The sequence below is a fragment of the Canis aureus genome, chromosome 32 (assembly GCF_053574225.1).
Source record: "Canis aureus isolate CA01 chromosome 32, VMU_Caureus_v.1.0, whole genome shotgun sequence".
NCBI lineage: Eukaryota > Metazoa > Chordata > Mammalia > Carnivora > Canidae > Canis > Canis aureus.
In genome coordinates, this window is record NC_135642.1 from 15,131,755 (window position 1) to 15,151,965 (window position 20,211).

Consider the following 20,211-nt stretch of genomic DNA (forward strand, 5'->3'; position numbering starts at 1 on the left):
TTGAGGTTGTAAAGAGCACTCACCAGTGCAGTTAGGACTTCCACTGAGTAAATGCTGGATTTTGCCCTGAAGGGAAACCCTTTATAGTCCTGGGTATATCAAGAGAGGCCAAGTTGTGAATGTAAATATATGGGGAAGGGGATATTCCAGCCCTCCCAGGGTTCTGGGCTTTCCCAATTTAAATGTCAATGAGGTAAAGAAAAACCATAACCCCTCTATATCAGCTCCTCCTGCCAATTACTCTAAAGCATCAGAGTGAAAAATTAAGAGTGTGATTCCAAGGATCTGGTGAGAAAGCAAGTATCCAACTGGTGCTTCACAGAGAAAGTCTCTCCCTAACACTGCTCATTGAAGACATTTTGGGATGGTGGGCTGACTGCCATAGGGACCTCCTAGGATGCCTGATCTCTTTATTTTATAATCCCTTCTCATTCAACTACAGCAGCTTTTGACGGGTTCAGATCAATTCAGTCATAGACGTGATGGATTTCTAGATTTATAGTGAATTCTTGAATTCACAAGAACATCATCACCACCATCACCATTCTTATTATTTCATATTTATTGAGCACTCATAATGTTCTGGCCACCCCACTCCAGTGACTGCATTACTCCTGCTACCCATGCCCATTCCCATCCCCATATCTTTGGGAAAAGCTTCATAATCACACCTGACCCTAAAGACACTATGATAAAAGGACAAACTTTCTGGGGACCCTGGAGTGTTTGGTCTTTGGCCAGTCTGTCCCTGGCACTACTACAGAAATATATATAATCTTTCCTCATGTCTATACAATATTGATCTCTGCTGATTGCTTAAAATACAACCTGATTTTCTCTACTATATCATCTCTTAAGCCAAGTAGCCCCACAACAAAAAGAGGTCCAGCTTCACAGATTGGCCAAGAACTCCCAGAGCATTTTAAGTAGTTACTCTTAAATTTTCACAGCAGTCTAATATCTATTTTTACCCTGGAGCTATTGCCCAGAGGAACAGGACTGGAGCAGAGGGGGTACCTGGGATGATATATAAAACACCCACAAGCCCAATTTAAAGATTAGATTAGTGGCCACAATGGATGTTTGTTTGGGAAGGGGACTCTTTTTTCTCAGACATTTCAGACAGACCCACCTGAGGAGTGCTAGCAAAGACAAGAGTTCTCCTGAATGCACATATGGTCTAAGGGTACCTTGTGAAGTTGTGAATATTTCCCCAGAAAAGTGAAGATCTTGGAGGACCCTTTTGTACTTGCTGTCCCCAGATGGTGTCTTCAGCAGTTAAGTGGCATTTCCTTCAACAATCTGGAATTTCCTGGGATGCTCAGAGGAGGATGAGTAATGAGAGATCTGCCTACCCCTTGATGGAAATCCTATTCAAATCTAATGGCCATGTGAGGAGTCAATGGCTGCTTTGAACACAAAATTGGCTCCTTCCCAAGCCCAGCTCTGGCACAGTTCTTGGCTTCATGCCAAGAGGACTGCTCCTCAGACACCTCTGGTGAGATCCAAGGTCTTACAATGGCAGGTGAGTTAGCCAACAGAAAAAGTTGCTAGCTCAAATAGCTGGTATAGTGTTTTACCACTAATGAGAACATGATTAATCACATGTTGCTGGTGGGAGGGGTGAGTACTGGTCATGGGCCAAAGACTGGCTCTGAGGGTTTGGATCACTAGATAGATACTGGGCTTGGGGAATATCCTCTCCAGGCAGCTGGTCAATAACCTCAGGGACCACCCAGGACTGCTGATTAATCTCAGGGACTTCCTGGACCTGCAGATCATCCTCCCCAGGGAACTCTTGGGATGGTTTATCAACCTCAGGAATGTCCTGAGATAATAGATTGATTGCAGAAGCCTCTTGGGCCAGCCTGCCAACCTCTACAAAGAATTCCTGGCATGGCTGGCTGAACTCTTCAGGGGTCTCTTGGGCTGGCCTGCCAACTTCCACATGGATTTCCTGGACCAGGTCACGAACCCCTACAGGGAACCCATGGGCCAGCCTGCCAACCTCCACGGGGACATCCAGGGATGGCTGGCTGACCTTCTCAGGGTTCTTCTGGCAAAGCTGGCAAGCATCCTCAGACATTTTCTGGCACAGTTGGCTCGCCTTCTGGCATGGCTGGTGGATCTGAGGGACCTCCTGGCATATCTGGTTAACACTGTCATGGTTCTCCTGGCATGGTTGGCCAATGTCAGGGACCTCTTGACAAGGCTGGCTGACCTCTTCAGGGATGTCCTGGCATGGCTGGCTGATGTCAGGGACCTCCTGGCATGGCTGGCTGATCTCCTCAACAACCTCCTGGCATGGCTGGCTGGTTTCCACAGGTGGTTCCTGTGAAGATTGGCTTGGTTCAAAAGGCTCTTGCACCCCTTCAATGGGGAGCTCTTGTTCTCCATTCCTGGGGAGCATCCCAAGGCCTTGATGTTCTTCAATCATGTGTGAACTTACAGAAGGTTGATCACTAAAGCCAAAAGGACAGTTACCATCCACTGCAGTGGGGGAGGAAGGACCAGCACTGGACACAGTGCTGGAAGGGCCACTGCTATCTGTAAAATAAAGTCAGGAGACCAAGTCAGGCAAGCTGGAAGAGTAGGCTCTATTTATGTATAAAGCTCAAATGGTCTTGAGGAAAGACAGTCTGAATTCTTCCTAAGCTGTACAAAGACTTGCTCAATTAGCACAGCTCAGGAACTGTTGTTCTGGCCTAATGTACATGACAGGAGTATACAGGAGCACTAAGGTACTTCTAAGACTTCAAGAGAGAGTACTGAGACCCACTTCATCCAGTTCTTTCACAAATGTACCCCCACCCCAACTCTGTGAATTCCCATGGTCATTCCTACTTTGGAAACATACCATGGTGTATCCCAGTGGCTCATAATTAAGGGTATGTATCAAAATTATGGGATATTTTTTAAAAATACAAATTTCTAGTTTCTATTACTGGAGATTCTAATTCTGTAGGTTTAGGGTAAATGTGTGGGGTGAAGAGGGAATGAGGGCACTGTATTTTGTTGAAACACTCCCAATTAAATCTGATGTACATCTTTTGTTAATAATCATTTCTTTAAAGCAATCAACATATTTCTGGGGCAAAGGTAATCATTGTTTATGGCCCAAGAGATAATTAAGCAGGAGAATGTAGAAAAATCTTGTGAATGAGAACAGAAGGAAGGAAAATTACCTGAAAATGGAGGACTGCCATGGAATCTCTAAATGGCAGATTCTTAATTAACCTTTCTGGGGGGTCACTGAACCCTTTGAAATTCTAATGACAGTCATGGACTATCTTCCCAGAAAAATGTACATCTGGATATTCACACTAATCTTCATAAATAATTCCTAGAGTTCAAAGACTTTACCCTGAAATCCATCCATGGATCTAAGGTTTAGACCTTCTAAGTCTTGGGACACACAGTGGTATAGGATTGTGAATGTTATAGACATATACAACATAAAAATTAATTACCCAAATACTTATAGTAATAAAATGAAGGGCTTAGAGCCTTCAATTACTCTGTGGGACAAATCCTACTCCAATCTCTGCTACTTCATTGACCTCTAGTAGGGGACTAATCTACTTTTCTTTTTATAAATGTATTTATTAGTGGTACTGTAACTTTATATTTAAAGCACTCTGATATCAATAATGATAGGTTTTGGATACAGGGGACATCTGAATATCCTGTCATCCAAGAGAACCTGGGAAAGTTGGCAAGCCTGAGCCTACAAAGGCTGAATCAGTCATTTAGTTTAGGGTATGCCAGTGAGTCATAACATAGAGGTGAGTCAAAAGGTCTGATAGTAGATTAAACACAAGATGAAAAAGAAAAGAGTTCACCCAAGAATAGAAGTAGCCTTAATATTCAGTTAAGTAGTTTAATTTAGGCAAATCAGCAGAAGTAGGAGGGGCACCTGGGTGGCTCAGTTGGTAAAGTGTCTGCCTTGGGCTCAGGTCATGATCTCAGGGTCCTGGGATCAAGCCCCACATTGGGCTCCTTGCTCAGCAAGGAATCTGCTTCTCTCTTTGCCCCTCCCCCTTGTGCTTGCTCTCTTTCTCTCTCAGATAAACACATTTTTAAAAAAATTAAAAAAAAAAAAGAGAGAGAGAGAGAGAGAAGCAGAAGCAGGAGAAAGATGCTTTCCAGAAGCAGCCAGAGCAATCTTGAACACAGCTGGAGGTATCACAATTCCAGATTTCAAGACATACTACAAAGCTGTAGTAATCAAAACAGTACTGACACAAAAATAGACTCATAGATCAATGAAACAGAATAGAGACCCATGCTTATGTGGTTAAATCTAAGAAAGGAAGCAAGACTATACAATGGGGGGAAAACAGTATCTTCAAAAATGGTGCTGGGGGGCAGCCCGGCTGGCTCTGCGGTTTAGCGCCACCTGCAGCCCAGGTGTAATCCTGGAGACCCTGGATCGAGTCCCATGTGGGGCTCCCTGCATGGAGCCTGCTTCTCCCTCTGCCTGTGTCTCTGCCTCTCTCTCTCTCTCTCTCTGTCTCTCATGAATAAATAAATAAAATCTTTTTAAAAAAATGGTGCTGGGAAAACTGGACAGCTACATGCAAAAGAATGAAACTGAACCACTTTCTGACACCATACACAAAAATAAACTCAAAATGGATCAAGGACCTAAATGTGAGACCTGACATCATAAAAATCCTAGAAGAGAGCACAGGCAGTAATCTGACATTGGTTATAGCAACACTGTTTTAGATATGTCTTCTGAGGCAAGGGAAACAAAAGCAAAAATAAACTATTGGGACTCTATAAAATAAAAAAACTTTTGCACAACAAAGGAAACTATCAACAAAACAAAAAGGCAACCTACCGAATGGGAGAAGATATTTGCAAATGATATATCCAATAAAGGGTTAGTATCTAAACTACATGAAGAACATACACAACTCAACACCATCACCACCACCACCACCACCACCACCACCCCTGCCCAACCAAATAATCTAATTTAAAAATGGGCAGGAGTGTCTGGGTGGCTCAGTTGGTTGAGCATCTGCCTTCGCTTGGGTCATGATCCCAGGTCCTGGGATTGAGCCCCACATCAGGTTCCCTGGTCAGTAGTGAGCCTGCTTCTCCCTCTCCCTCTGCTGCTCCATGCTGCTTGTGCTTGCTCTCTTTCTGTCAAATAAATAAATAAAATCTTAAAAAAAAAATGGGCAGGGAACCTGAATAGACATTTTTCCATAGAAGACACACAGATGGCCAACAGACACATGCAAAGAGACTCAACATCACTAAACATCAGGGAAATGCAATGAAGACCACAATAAGACATCACCTTAAACCTGTCAGAATAGCTAGAATCAGAAAGATAAGAAATAACATACAATGCTGTATGTTAACTAACTGGAATTAAAATTAAATTTTTTTTTTTTTTACAAGACAAGAAATAAGTGTTGGCGAGCATGTGAAGGAAAAGGAACCCTTGTGCACTGCTGGTGGGAATATAAATTGGTATAGACACTACGGAAAACAGTATGGAGATTCCTCCAAAAATTAAAAATAGAAATATCATATGATCCAATAATTCCACTAATGAATATTTACCCAAAGAAAATGAAAACTTTAGTTTCAAAAGATATATGTATCCCTATGTTTATTGTAGCATTCTTTACAATAGCCAAGTTATGGAAGCAGCCCATTGTACACCAAGAGATGTCCACCAATAGATGTCTGTGATAAAGAAGATACACATATATACATGATGGAATATTCCTCAACCATGAAAAGGATGAGATTTTACCATTTGTGACAATATGGATGGACCTAGAGGATACTATGCTAAGTGAAATAAAGGAAGACAAATACCATTAATATATATAGAATCTAAAAAAGAATAAATAAGCAAATAAAAAGCAGAATCAGACCTAAAATACAGGGAATAAGTTGATGGGGAGGCGGTGGTGGGAGGCTGGACAAATGAGTGAAGGGGAGTGGGGGATCTACGCTTCCAGTTATGGAATGAATAAATCACATGAACGAAAAGTACAACATAGGGAATACAGTGAATGGTATTGCAATAGCATTATATTGTGAAGGATGGTAGCTACACTTGTATTGCTCATAGCAAAATATATAGACTTGTTGAACCAGTATGCTGCATAATATTGTATATAACTATACTCAAATTTAAATATATATAATTATTTTTAAAGATTTTATTTTTATTTATTCATGAGAGACACATAGAGAGGCAGAGAAAGAACAGGCTCCCCACAGGGACCCTAATGTGGGACATGATCCTCAGACCCCAGGATCATGCCCTGAGCTAAAAGCTAAAGGCAGATGCTCAACTGCTGAGCCACCCAGGAGTCCCTATATATATAATTTTAAATAATATATTAAATATTATTTTAAAAAGAGACTTCCAGGGGCACAAAACCATAAACATTCCAGGAGAGGGATAAAAGAAGCAATGGCGAGGTGAATATAAGATAATTTAAAATTTGGGAGAAGTATTCTTGGTATCAGGAAGGAAGGTTTCTTCTGCATACAGGGTACCAATTCTGCAACTGTTTAACTCAATGCTGAAATATGAATCTTTGCTTCAGTCCTATCCAAATAAAATAATAAAAGCCATGTTTGATTTTAGTTATTTCCTGGAGGCAGGTTGAATAAGGAAAAGATTTTTTCCATCACTGGTGTCTCTGGTCCTTATCCTCCCTCTGAATGTCACTGGTACCTCTCCTTCCCTACAATTACCCTAAGAACTCCTTGTGACTCCACTATTCACATTGTTGCCAAGGAAAATTAGTGATAGGCCAGGAAATGAATGAATGAATGAATGGGTGAACGAATGAATTTATTGAGAGAGAAAGAGAGAGAGCATGAATGAACACCAATGGAAGAGGCAGAAGGAGACAGAATCCACAGTGAGTATGGAGCCCAACATGGGGCTCAATCTCACAACTCTAAGATCATGCCCTTAGCCTAAACCAAGAGTTGAACACTTAACAGACTGCACCACCCAGGTGCACCTTGTGATAGGCTAGAGCTTATAAAGAAGAGATGGGAAGAAGCAGCACCTCAACTTGAACTACTAGTTGAGATCAGACACCTTGAGAAAAGGGACATGTGGAAAGTAGTAGCAGATTCTAGTTTCCTTCTCCCAGCTTTTCTATATATTCAAGTTTCCTCTCAACTCATCTCTCAACTTCCTCTCAAGTCATCTATACTTGAGAAAGCTGTAGAGACCACATGGGAATCTGAGGAAGATGAAGTTTCTATCCTTTGTTCCCCGAAGCACCCTCTGGGACACTATCTTTTAGGTGCCTCTCCACTGAAACAGGTGCCTCTCCACTTTTAGGTGTCCCTCTGGGACACTATCTTTTAGGTGCCTCTCCACTGAAACAGAGAAAGGCCATGAGGGTGGAGATAATGAGACAAGGTAAACAGATCCTCCCTTCACCTTGGAAACAGCAGGTGAGACTGCTTCCCCTACAGGCTATTCCTGGTCTTTCAACCCTCATCTTCATTTCCCTCATGAAACAGGTCTCTCATTCATCAATCCCTCCATCCCTCTTGGCCTTTCTCCACAGAGTTCCAAAAGGATTACTTACACCAAGGGGGCTTCTCAGAGCGCTGCCGAAGTTGTAGGGTAGGTGAATGAAGAGTACGGGGTGGGGAAAATGGGCTATCTGAGGCTTGGTTGCTGTGCATAGAGTCAAAGAGGGCTGGACAAAGCAGGGAGAGAAAAGGAAGGGGAAAAAAAAAAGAGTTTGAGGAAGCATCCAAGAAACACAGGTTCTCAACATAAATCAAAACCAACTTACACATTTTCAGGCTGAAAAGTAGCATTTCCTAAGGACCCTTCACACAAACCATTTTTAATATTTAAACTTTATATTATGAATATTTTTAAACATTTTTGTTCCCTCCTCCATCCCCCCTTTTTAAAAAAAAGTAGGTGAAAAACTATTACAATTCATACTGATATCTTCATCTCCTGTATTTACCACATCAACATGTTAACATTTTGCCATATTTGTTTCACCCATTTCTTCATGCTGAAGTTCTTTTTAAAAAATGACAGGCATTATGAAACATTTCACCTCTAAATACATCAATATGCATCTCTAAGATATAAGGAATTTTTCCTACATACCCACACACCATGAACAAACCTAACAAAATTTAAAAATAATACTCTAATATATAATAGCCAATTCATATTCAAAATTCCCATTATTCCCAAACTATCTAATATCTGAACATGAATCATGCATTGCATTTTATGTCTCCAAGGTCTCTTTTAATCTAGAATATTATCCCTACACACACCATTTATTTTTCTTAAAGTGACTTTTTAAAAAAGGTTTTTATTTATTTATTTGAGAAAGAGAACGTGCACATGATCGGGGGAAGGGTCAGAGGGAGAGGGAGAGATCTCAAGTGGATTCCCTAGTGAGCATGGAATCTAACATGTGGCTCAGTCCCATGACCCTGAGCCAAAATTAAGAATTGTATACTTAACCAACTGAGCCACTCAGATGCCCCTCAAAGTGACTTTTTGAAAAGAAGAGATCAGTTATGTCACAGAACTATATCATCTCACATTCTGGATTTGTGTGATTGCTCCCTCATAGAATCATTTAACTTATTTCACTATTGCTTGTATTTCCTATAAACTGGAAGTTAGATATAAAAGGCTTGATTAGATTATTCAGTTTAAACAACTTTGGTAAAAATACCAAGTAGGTGCCAAAGAGGTGATCCTATGTACTTTATGTCATACTAGAGGCACATAATATCTCACTGTTCCTCTAATTAAAGCTAAGTTTGCTAACTGGGTTAAGGTGGTAGCCACAAGATCTCACCACTGTAAAGTTTTCCCCTTCTGAGGAAAGAGGTAATCTTTTGGTACTACAAAACCCCATCAACATTTTACCTAATTGTGTTAGTATTCATTGATGATTCTTAATTATTTAAGTGGTGATTTTCTATTTCTATCAATCCTCCAACATTTACTAGCTGGCATATTTTCTGTAAAGAAGAGCTTTTCCCCTTCAACTGGGGTTATTTGATTACACTAAACTGCAGTTCTTACTGAAAAAGGAGAATAAGTGTTTCCTTTTTCAAAAAAAAGATTTTATTTATTTGAGAGAGAGGGGGAAATCATGAGCAGGGAGAGGGACAGAGGGAAAAGCAGACTCCCTGCTGAGCAGAGAGCCAGAATGTGGGGCTCAGGCCCAGGAACCTGGGATCATGACCTGTGCCAAAGGCAGACGCTTAACTGAGTGAGCCACCTAGGCACCCATGTGTTTGTTTCCTTTTAATTAGTTTTTGGAGAAAAGAGGTAGTGAAAAGTATTCTCCAATTGTGGCAGATGATAATTATTTTATTTTTGGTTTCTTTTTTGTAGAATTATTTACTTATTATTTATTATGAGCACATGGATCTTTATATATTCGTATACTTTACTCAATTACAGTAAATTATTCTTTTGAATGCTAAAATGTTCCAGTTATGGTCAGTAGGAACCTCTTCAGGCTTGACTGCTTCCTTGCTTTTGTTATAACATGCCTCGGGACCAGTTTGTATTTTTCTTGCCCTAAACTATGCCTTCTCAATGAAATTGGTTCCTGGTGAGGGTAAAAAAATCTTAGATATTCAACTGGTTTGTAGTCCATCACATAGTCATGAACCATAAACAGATATATACTATATATTTGTAGTATTAAAATTCCAGGTAGTAGGGGGTTGCTAGGGGAAAAAATCTCTAAAAAGACTGAGGGAGGGGGTACGAACATGGGATGTTTAGGTCTTCTTTAATTTATTTCAGCAATGTTTTGTATTTTTCAGTGTACAAATCTTTAAACTTCTTGGTTAAATTTGTCCCAGGTATTTTATTCTTTTGGATGCTATTATAAATTGTATTTTTTTTTAATTTCCTTTTTGGATTGTTCATTGCTGGTATCTAGAAACAAAATCTATTTTTGTGAGCTGATCTTGTATCTTGCAACTGTGCTGAATTTGTTCATTAGTTCTGGAAGTTTTTTTGAGGACTCTGCATTTTTTCTATATAGGACCATGTCCTCTGCAAAAAGAGATAGTTTTACTTTTTCCTTTCCAATTTCTATGCTACTTTTTTTTCTTGCCTGATTGCTCTGTCTAAAATTACCAAAATAATATTGAACAATAATGGTGAATGTGGGCATCCTTGTCTTGTTCCTGATCAGAGAGGGAAAGGTTTCACCATTGAGTATGATGTGCACTATGGGTTGTGCATAAATATTCTTTATCATTTGAAGAAGTTCCATTCCTAGTATGCTGGGCATTTTTATCATGAAAGGGTAGTGGATTGTATCAAATGGTTTTCTATGTCAATTGAGATGATTGTGAGTTTCTCTTTTGTTCTTTTAATGTAGTATATTACACTGTCTTTCTTATGTTGAATTACCCTTGCCTTCTTGAGATAAATCTCACTTTGTCAACTTGCTGTTGGATTTAGCTAGCTAGTATTGTGTTGAGAATTTTTGCTTCTGGGGCTCCTGGGTGGCTCGATCGTTAAGCATCCAATTCTTGATCACAGCTCTGGTCTTGATCTCAGGGTTGTGAATTCAAGCCTCCTGCTGGGCTCCACACTGGGTATGAAGCCTACTTAAAAAAAACACGGAGAATTTTTGCTTTTATATTCATAAGGGATATAGGTCTGTAGTTTTCTTATGGTGTCTTTGGCTTTAGTATCAAGGTAATGCTGACTTCGTAGAAAGTGTTTCCTCCTCTTCTATTTTTTGGAAAAGTGTGAAAAAAAAAAACCATGTTAATTCTTACTGTTTGGTAGATTTCACCAGTAAAGCTATCTTGTCTTGGACTTTTCTTTGTTGAAAAGTTTTTCTAGGGGTACCTGGGTGGCTCAGTCGGTTAAGTGGCTGCCTTTCGCTAGCTTTATGATCCCAGGATCGAGTCCTGCATTGGGCTTCCTGCTCCCTGGGGGGCCTGCTTCTCCCTTTCCCACTCCCCCTGCTTGTGTGCTCCCTCTCTCTGTGAAATAAATAAAATCTTTTTTAAAAAATAAAAAGAAAAGTTTTTCTACTGATTCAGTCTTTTCCTGTGTTATAGGTTGTGTTCAGATTTTTCATCTCTTCTTGGGTCACTTCTTGTGGGTTTCTAGGAATTTGTTCATCTAAGTTATCTAATTCACTGGCATACAATTGTTTATAGTACTCTCTTATAATCCTTTTTATTTCTGTAAGGTCAGTAGCAATGTCCCCACTTTTATTCCTCATTTTGGTTATTTGCATCAACACTCGCTTTTTCTAAGTCTGCTAAAGATTTGTCAATTTTGTTGATTTTTTTCAAAGAGCCAACTTTTGGGTTTGTTGACTCTTTCGTTTTCTATTCTTTATTTCTTTTATCTCTGTTCTACTACTTATTATTTTATTCTTTCTATGAGCTTCGGGTTTAGTTTGCTCTTCTTTTAGTTCCTTAAAGTATATAGTTAGGTTTTTGGTTTATGATCTTTCTTGTGTTTAAATGTAGGTGTTTACTGCTATAAATTTTCTCAGCCCTGCTTCTGCTGAATTCCATAACTTCTGGAATGTTGCTTTTTCATTTTCATTCATCTCAAAATATATTCTAATTTCTCTTGTTATTTCTTCCTTGACCCAAAGGTTAAGAATGTGTTTAATTTCTACATACTTGTGAATTTTCCAATTTTTCCAATTTTCCTTCTATTAATGATTTCTAGCACCATTTCACTGTGGTTGGAGAGGATATTTTGTATGATTTCAATTTCTTTTAAAATTCATTTAACTTTTTTGTGGCCTATCATATGTTCTATACTGGAGAATATTCCATGTGCACTTAAGAAGAATCTGTATTTTGTTGGTAGTAGGATGTTCTTTGTGTCTGTTAGGTTTAGCTGGTTTACACTGTTATTGAAGCTCTGTTCCCCTACTGATCTTCTGTCTGGTTATTTTATCTATTATTAAAGCTGAGATATTGAAGTCTCCAACTATTACTATAGAACTCTACTCCCTTCATTCTGTCAATTTTTGCTTCATATATTTGGGGGCTCTATTGTTGGTGGGTAAATGTTTATAGTTTTTGTATGCTCTTGATGAACTGAACTTTTTATCAATATATAATGACCTCTGTCTTTTATAACAGTTTTTGCCTTAAAGACTACTTTGTCTGACATCAGTATAGTTACCCCAGCTCACATTTGGTCATTATTTGCATGGAATATCTTTTTCTATCCTTTCACTTTCAACTTATTTGTACTGTTGGATCTAAAGTGAGTTTCACATACATAGCATATAGTTGGATGATTTTTTAAAAATTCCATTCTACTGAGATGCCTGGGGGAGTACCATCGGTTGCGTGTTCTACTCTTGGTTTCAGCTCTGGTCATGATCTCAGGATCGTGGGATCAAGCCCTGTGTCAGGCTCCACCTTCAGCAGGGTGTCTGCTAGGGGGTGTCTCTTCCTCTGCTCCCCTCCCTCCATCTCTCTCTCTAAAATAAATAAATCTTTTAAAAAATCCATTCTGCTAATCTCTTTTATTTTGTAAAGGTTTTTTTTTTAAAAAAAGATTTATTTACATATTTATTCATGAGAGACACACAGAGAGAGGCAGAGACACAAGCAGAGGGAGAAGTGGGCTCTCTGCAAGGGACCCTGGACCCCAAGATCATGCCCTCAGCTGAAGGCAGATGCTCAACCACTGAGCTACCCAGGCATCCCTTTTTTTTTAAAGATTTTATTTCTTTATTTGAGGGAGAAAGAGAAAGCATGGGCAGAGGGAGAAGCAGGCTCCTTGCTGAGCAGGGAGCCAGGCACAGCACTTGATTCTAGGACCCTGGGATGATAACTTGAGCCAAAGGTAGACATTTAACTGAACCACCCAGGCACCCTAATCTCTGTCTTTTAACTGGAGAGTTTTATTCATTTACATTTAGAGTAATCACTGATAAGAAAGGGCTTTATTCTGTTATTTCACTTTTTTTTTAAAGATTTTATTTATTTATTCACGAGAGACACAGAAAGAGAGAGAGGCAGACACAGGCAGAGGGAGAAGCAGACTCCATGCAGGGAGCCCAATGTGGGACTTGATCCTGGGTCTCCAGGATCACAACCCTGGCTGAAGGCGGCACTAAACTACTGAGCCACCTAGGCTGCACACTATTTGTTTTTTATACATCTTCTACTTTATTTTGTTCCTCATTTCCTCCTTTACTATCATTTCTGTGTTTAATTGATATTTCTGTAGTGTTCCATTTTGATTCCTTTCTTATTCCCTTTTCTGTATATTTTTTAGACATTCTCATATTGATTACCATGGAGATTACAATTAACATCCTAAATTTATAACAATCTTTTTTGAATTCATGGCAATTTAGATTCAATAACATTCAAAAGCTTTGCTCTGGGCAGCCAGGGGTGGCTCAGAGGTTTGGCACCTGCCCTCAGCCTGGGGCGTGATCCTGGGGTCCTGAGATTGAGTTCTATGTCGGGCTCCCTGCCCTCTGCCTGTGTCTCTGCCTCTCTGTGTCTCTCATGAATAAATAAATTTTAAAAATCTTAAAAAAAAAATTTTGCTCCTACAAAGTACAGTCTTCACCTTATGTTGTCACAAATTATATCTTTATATAATGTATGCCTGTTAATACAGTCTTGTAATGATTTTTTTATTCATTTGAGTGTTAAGTCATATATGAAACAAAAAGAGGAGTTATAAACCAAAAATATAGTAATGTTGACATTTATATATACCAATGTAGTTATCTTTACCAGGGTTCTTCATTTTTTCGTATGGTATCAAGTCACTATCTAGTGTACTTTTATTTCAGCCCAAAATGCTTTCAGCATTTCTTGTAAAGCAGGTTTACTAGTGACAAAACTCCCTCAACTTTTATTTATCTGGGAATGTCTTAATTTTTTTCTTCATTTCTGAATAGTTCTGCTACATAAAGAATTCATGGTATCATTGTTAATTTTATTAAAGATCCCTTTTGTGTTACAAGCTGCTTTTCTCTTCCTACCTTCAAGATTTTCTCTATCTTCTGACAATTTGATGACAATGTATCTCAGTGTGGATCTCTTTGAATTTATCCTTATTTGTGTTTGAACTATTTAAAGTATAGATTTGTGTATTTATCAAATTTGAGAAGTCTTCAGAGCCATTATTCCTTCAAATATTTTTTTCAGCCTCTTTCTCTCTTCTCCTCCCAGGACTCCCATTTATGTACATGTTGGTAGTCTTGATGGTGTCCCACAAATATCTTTGGCTAATTTTTTCCTCCTTCTTTTTTCGTTCTCCTCAGACTAGACACTTAAAAATGATTTCTCTTTAATTTTGTTGATTTTTTCTTCTGCCTGCTCATATCTTCTAAGAAATCCTTAGTGAAGGCAGCCCCGGTGGCGCAGCGGTTTAGCGCTGCCTACAGCCCAGGGCGTGATCCTGGGGACTCGGGATCGAGTCCCACTTTGGGCTCCCTGCATGGAGCCTGCTTCTCCCTCTGCCTGTGTCTCTGCCTCTCTCTCTCTCTGTCTCTCATGAATAAATAAATAAAATCTTAAAAAAAAAAAAAGAAATCCTTAGTGAATTTTACATTTGTTATATTTTTATCTTTCAGAATTTCTGTTTGGTTCCTTTTAATATTTTCTATTGCTTTATTAAAATATTTGTCCAAGTCTAACATCTATGCTTCCTTAGGGGCAGTTTCTGTTAATTTCTTCTGTAAATGGACCATACCTTTTTGTATCTTTGCATATCTTATAATGTTTTGTTGAAAACTGGACAGTTTGAATAGTTTTCTTAAAGATTTTATTTACTTACTTGAGAGAGCTAGAATCAGAGAGCACAAGTGGTGGGAATGGCAAAGGGAAAGGGAGAAGCAGACTTCTCTGCTGAGCAGGGAGCCTGATGTGGGGCTCAATCCCAGGACCCCAGAATTATGACCTGAGCCAAAGGCAGATGCTTAACAGACTGTGACACCCAGCCACCCTACATCTTGAGTATTATAATTGTGAATACCAGATTATTCCTTCTCCTCAGGGTTTGTTTTCATGGTTTGCTGTAGGCTGTGACTGTTTGTTTAGTAATTTTTCTACTATTTTTGTGAAGTCTATCTTCTTTGTCATATGTGGTCTCTGAAGTTTCTGTTCCTTTAGCTTGTTTCACAGCTAGTGTTCTGACAAGGATTTCTTTGAATGACAAAAACCAAAAGAAGAGGAGAGGAAGATGGGGGAAAAGGAAGAAAGGGGAGTTCTCCTGGTCTTTGCAGATTGGTTCTATGTTGAGTATTTCTTCAACACTTAGCTAAACTGTTTACAAATCCCTCTTAGCCTTCACTTCTTGCTTGTGCTGAGTCTAGAGTTTGGCCAGAAGTAAAATCTTAGGGTCTTCCCATGTGTTTTCTGTGCATGTATCCTTCCCTAGGCAGGTACATGGCTTCTAAATTCCCCAGTATATGTGGGTGCTTCTTAAGCCTTAATTTTCCAAAGAAATTATTTCCTTAATTTTTCACTCCAGCCTTTCAGTATACTTATTGTTTGCCTCAATTATAATTTTTGCCCCAGGCAGAGGCATATTGTTCATTTGCATTACAATGTTTTCAAGAAACACTTTCTGCACAGCTACTTTTCTGCCCTGATTCAATGAAACAAAGGTAAGGACCCTGTGACAGTTTTTCAGGTTAGACAAGTTAGAATAGACAAACACAATTCTTTGAGAATAAAGTCTGTTCTGCTCCCTTTAGAACTAAGGACCAGAGTTCCATACAACCGGTCCTAGAACATGCCCTGCCATCTTTAAGATTGCTGCTAAGGTGGGGGAGAGGGTAGGATAGGAGATGGTAAAATGATGGGAAGCTTCCTGCCATTCTAAGCTTGCCTCTTTCTTGATTTAGCATTTTCCTGGTTGCTGCAAACTATTATAGCTTTTGCTTGATTTTTTGGTGTTTCTGTGGAAGGACAAGCCTTTTGAACAACCTATTGCTTAATTTTTACATTTAGATTTCTGAACCATACAGAGTTTACCTTGGTAATATAGCATGAAGCATAAATTCAATTCTAATTTTTTGTCAAATGACTATTCAGTTGTGCCAGCTTCATTTATTAAATAGTCTATCTTGGAATGACTCAGTCAATTAAGCATCTGCCTTTAGCTCAAGTCATGATCTCCAGGGATCAAGCCCCATATTGGGCTCCCTGCTCACCAGGGTATCTGCTTCTCCCTCTCTCTCTGCTCCTCATGCTGTTTCTCAAATAAATAAATAAAGTCTTTTTTTTAAAAAAGTCTGCTTTCCCCCAGTATTTTGAAATGCTAACTTCACCGACTGCTAGATTTTCTATTTTGTTTGATTGGTCTCTCTGCCTATTCCTTTTTTTTTTTTTTTTTTATTCATGAGAGACAGAGAGAGAGGCGCAGAGACACAGGCAGAGGGAGAAGCAGGCCCCATGCAGAGAGCCCAATGTGGGACTCGATCCCGGGTCTCCAGGATCAGGCCCTGGGCTGAAGGCGGCGCTAAACCGCTGAGCCACCAGGGCTGCCCTCTCTGTCTATTCCTGTACAAAAACAACAGTATTTTCATTATAAAAGTTTTATGGGATGTTATAAAGTCTGATAGGGCTAGTAACTTCTCATTACTCTTCCTTTCAAGGTTTTCTTTGGCTACTCTTGCTTGTTTATTTTTCAAAGACAACTTCAGAATCCATTTGTCTGACTTTAGAAAAACATCAGCATTTTTACTGGAATCATGTTAAATTTATAAATTAACTTGGGAAGTTATGATGTTGAATTGGCCTATGCAATTAAACAATTTTTCAAGTCTACTTCTGTGTCTTTTTGGAGTGCCTATCTTTTTAATTTATTACTCATATTCTAGGAAGCATAAGAGTAGGGACAGAGACAAGGGTACAAGATGAGAGTATTCTCCATACCTGCAGATGCCTGTGCTTGGGCATCAGTATGGCGCTGGCAGACTCTACTTAGGAATTCACTCACTTGACGCAGGGAAAGGGCATTATGCAGTGTTTCCAGGGGGTAGATGGTAGGCACCATGGAACATCCTTCAAATCCTGTTAGAAAAGAGATGGGCAAAGTCAATGTTATTCCTGCCAGATATACCCCAACTGTCAAAGGAAGCATGGAGAGTCCCTGAGAGCCATCAGGAGAGTCCGTGGCTTTTGGAGTATGGGGTATCCAAGATCTCAAGAGAGGGAACTCTTTAGAGCCCCTACAGGTATCACCTCCAGATGCCCTAAGAAGTCTATCTGCTAAGGCTTCCAAGTGAATCAAATCACCACTTATCCTACCTATGGAGAGCCTGCAATGACTCATGGAAAAATAAATGAATTCCAATAGGTTAAGCACCTACATTGCTCTTACTCTTTCTAGGGGAATAAAACAAAAGTCCAGAGGTAAGGGGTGAAATTGAAGGTCTAAATGAGGTAGGGAGGTCATGGAGCTGGGAAGAAACAGTAGATTTCAGGGTTCATGTAAAGAGAACCAGATTAAGGAGGAATGGAATCTGAAGAAGGATTCATGCAGATTTAGGATATGAGTGGAAAGGCTGGAATATCTGGAAGCAAGCTGGAGTGCATGCAATACACATGAAGCTTAGCCAAGGAAAACCACATGCATGAACAGGCTGGGGGATGGAAGTTCTTTCTTGGTCATTTCCATCACAACAAAGCTTCTCCCTTCTGCTCTCGCTGGAAAACCCCAGACTTGCTAGGATTTCTCTATTCCATCAGGAAAATGAGGCAAATCCCTAGGAAGAAGAATAAATACTGATTCTCTGTCTGAACCAAACAATTCCAATGTAGGTTCACTGGTCTGGTTAGGGTGAAGGGAAAATCTAAATATATAACCCTAATCCCAGAGCCTGTTGATGAAAAAAAAAAAGTCCCCAATTGGAGGAACAAAATGCATACATCCCAAGCATTTTTCCAGCCCCCAATCTTTCCTGTGTCTCTTTAAAATTCCTTAAAGAAACTAAGAATAGACAGGACAGCAATATCTATGTAAGACATTGCCTCCTGTTCACTAATGTCTAAAACCTCTAATTCAAAAGGATCATACCTGACCATCTTCTAACTCTGGCCTTTGTTTGCTTCAAAGATTCAATTAAGACCTTTGTGCCTCAATTTTCCCCTGTAGTCTTATGGCAGAAGCATAGGAGAAGTACATCTCTAGCTCCTCAGAGTGGCTAGAAAAACGTTTGCATTTGAGGATGGTAGTAGCAGAGGGTTATAGAGACAAGAACAGATTTCAGGGCAAGAAACTACTCCTATGCTGAATAGAATTGGGAATGGGTAACATTAGGAGGCAGTAAGGAAGTAGAATAGTAAGGGGATGAGCAGCCAATGCTACAGCTACCAGGCAGTCTGGCCCCAATCCCATATCCAAGCAACTAAAGGCAAGTCACATAACCTTAGGGTAAATAGGAGAAAGGAACAGGTGGACTCTTCTGCCAGAAGTGCAATAAGCAAAGCAGTCAGTCCCAGCCAGGGTAGTGGCAGCAGCCAGCTTGGTGGCAGGGGGTACCGTAGAGGCACTCGGGGTCATCCTGGCCTGAGCGCAGCCAGTTCCGGAAGAGGCGCAGGTGGTAGGAGCACTGGTGCAGGTGATGCGCCAGCGTGGCATCCAAGGAGACTGGCCGGCCCCCTGGACAGTCAGAGGAAAAACTGCGCAGCAACCGGACCACAGGGTGCTGGTCATCCAGCAGCTCTGGAGGGGATGGGGGAGGACCACGGCAGGAAGCACAAAGATAAAGAAAGAGAAGAGGGAAAGACAATGAGGGGGGCACTGAGTGGCACAAGCACTACTGGGAGGTGGGGCCACTCAGCTCCAAGGTGAGCTAAGAGAGAAGCAGAGATGGTCAGAACCACTGGGTGTCTCTTTCAGGAAAGAAGAGTGTCGGCATCATACTAAGTCTAAAAGAAGAGGCCAGTGAGACTTCATCATACAGCAAGGCCCTCCCCCTTTCACTGAGCATAATTAAGTCAGTGCTTATAGACAGCAATCACATATTCTGAATAGGGGTAAGCTGGCAGTTTTGTGGCTGGAGTCTTGATTAGAGCTCCAGTGTCCCTGATTATCCTTGGACAAACCTTACTTACGGCCTGCTTCAGACAAATGTATTTATAAAGTTGGTATAGAGATGCAAAGTTCAAAGTCACTCAGAGAAGAGGATCAAGAATGGTATAGGGTATCAAGGCAAAGTTTGAAGCTAAAAAGGTTCCTAAAAGCTCAGGCCAAGCCTTCTGGACCAGACTCTATAAAATAGCCATAAACAGGGCTGGTGTTAGGTAGATGGCAAAGGAGATTGACAGAACACCAAGTATGAAGGTCTTTTAAAACAGAGTATGCAAAAAACAGAATCAATGTGTGAAAATGACATTGACTAATCAGCTTTTACTCTTACCCAAATATACAGATTTTTAAAAAATGTTTGCATAAATCTCAGGTTTCGGGGGGACACTGTATCCACTACAAAAGCCAAAAATAGTTAGATAATTTTGTATTTTCTCCCACTGCTGGTGAGTTTAACTTTGTTCAGCTGGTGAATGGAAAGCTTCAATCTTGAACCACTTTGCAGTTTTAGCTGCTTGGCAAACTTTGTGGATATATGCAATTCAACTGTAAAAGCTTGAAGGCAGTTAAAGGCATGTGTAAAGGGGCATAGGAAAAACAGAAAAAGATCCTAAGAAAAAGGTATCAGGTCTTAAAACCTGATGACAGGACATCGGTATAGAGATGGTAAGTCAAGGTAGCTAAAGATGACTGCTCAGAACTCCCAGACCAGAAGTGGTTCTACAGAGTGATCTTATGAGACTATGGTTTCCAGAGACCTCCGTCTGAAACTCAGGAGCAGTTTCAACTCTACCTAGGTTCTAACTGTACTCTAGAATATACTGGGCTTGGTAAATCCAATAGGTACTCTAATATTCAGGATGAGGTTGAACCACAGTCTCTTTCCCACTATATTAGTTTCCTTTGGCGAGTTCAGTGTGTAGTTTAGGAATGGGCCATACTTGCATACTCAGTGTGGTCACAGGATGTGACAGAAGCTTATCAGGAATAGAGGCAGGGATGGCTGAGAGATGTTCTTTCGTTAAGGTAAGGAGTCAGCACTGCCTTGCCTCCTTTCAAAAGCTAGGTCCAGGTTTTCCAGCTGCTATTTCAAAGTGAGACATCACAGAAGGAGACAGTGATGATGGGAC

General features: G+C 40.1%; 1 protein-coding gene across 21 annotated transcripts in view; it reads right to left on the bottom strand.

Annotated features, from left to right (window-relative positions):
• Positions 1-544: 544 nt before the first annotated feature.
• The window catches only part of PPIP5K1 (diphosphoinositol pentakisphosphate kinase 1), a 45,937-nt gene continuing 26,270 nt past the window's right edge, over positions 545-20,211 (bottom strand). For 11 of the 21 annotated variants that reach the window (XM_077880838.1, XM_077880839.1, XM_077880846.1 and 8 more), the window contains 4 exons: positions 18,533-18,715; positions 16,924-17,061; positions 7,596-7,709; positions 545-2,547 (listed from right to left, as the gene is read on the bottom strand). In XM_077880838.1, the coding sequence (XP_077736964.1) occupies positions 1,598-2,547; positions 7,596-7,709; positions 16,924-17,061; positions 18,533-18,715 (1,385 nt within the window). In that variant the 3' untranslated portion in view covers positions 545-1,597. The remainder of the gene's footprint in view (positions 2,548-7,595; positions 7,710-16,923; positions 17,062-18,532; positions 18,716-20,211) is intronic. The other 10 variants (XM_077880850.1, XM_077880847.1, XM_077880844.1 and 7 more) reach the window with 1 other exon arrangement.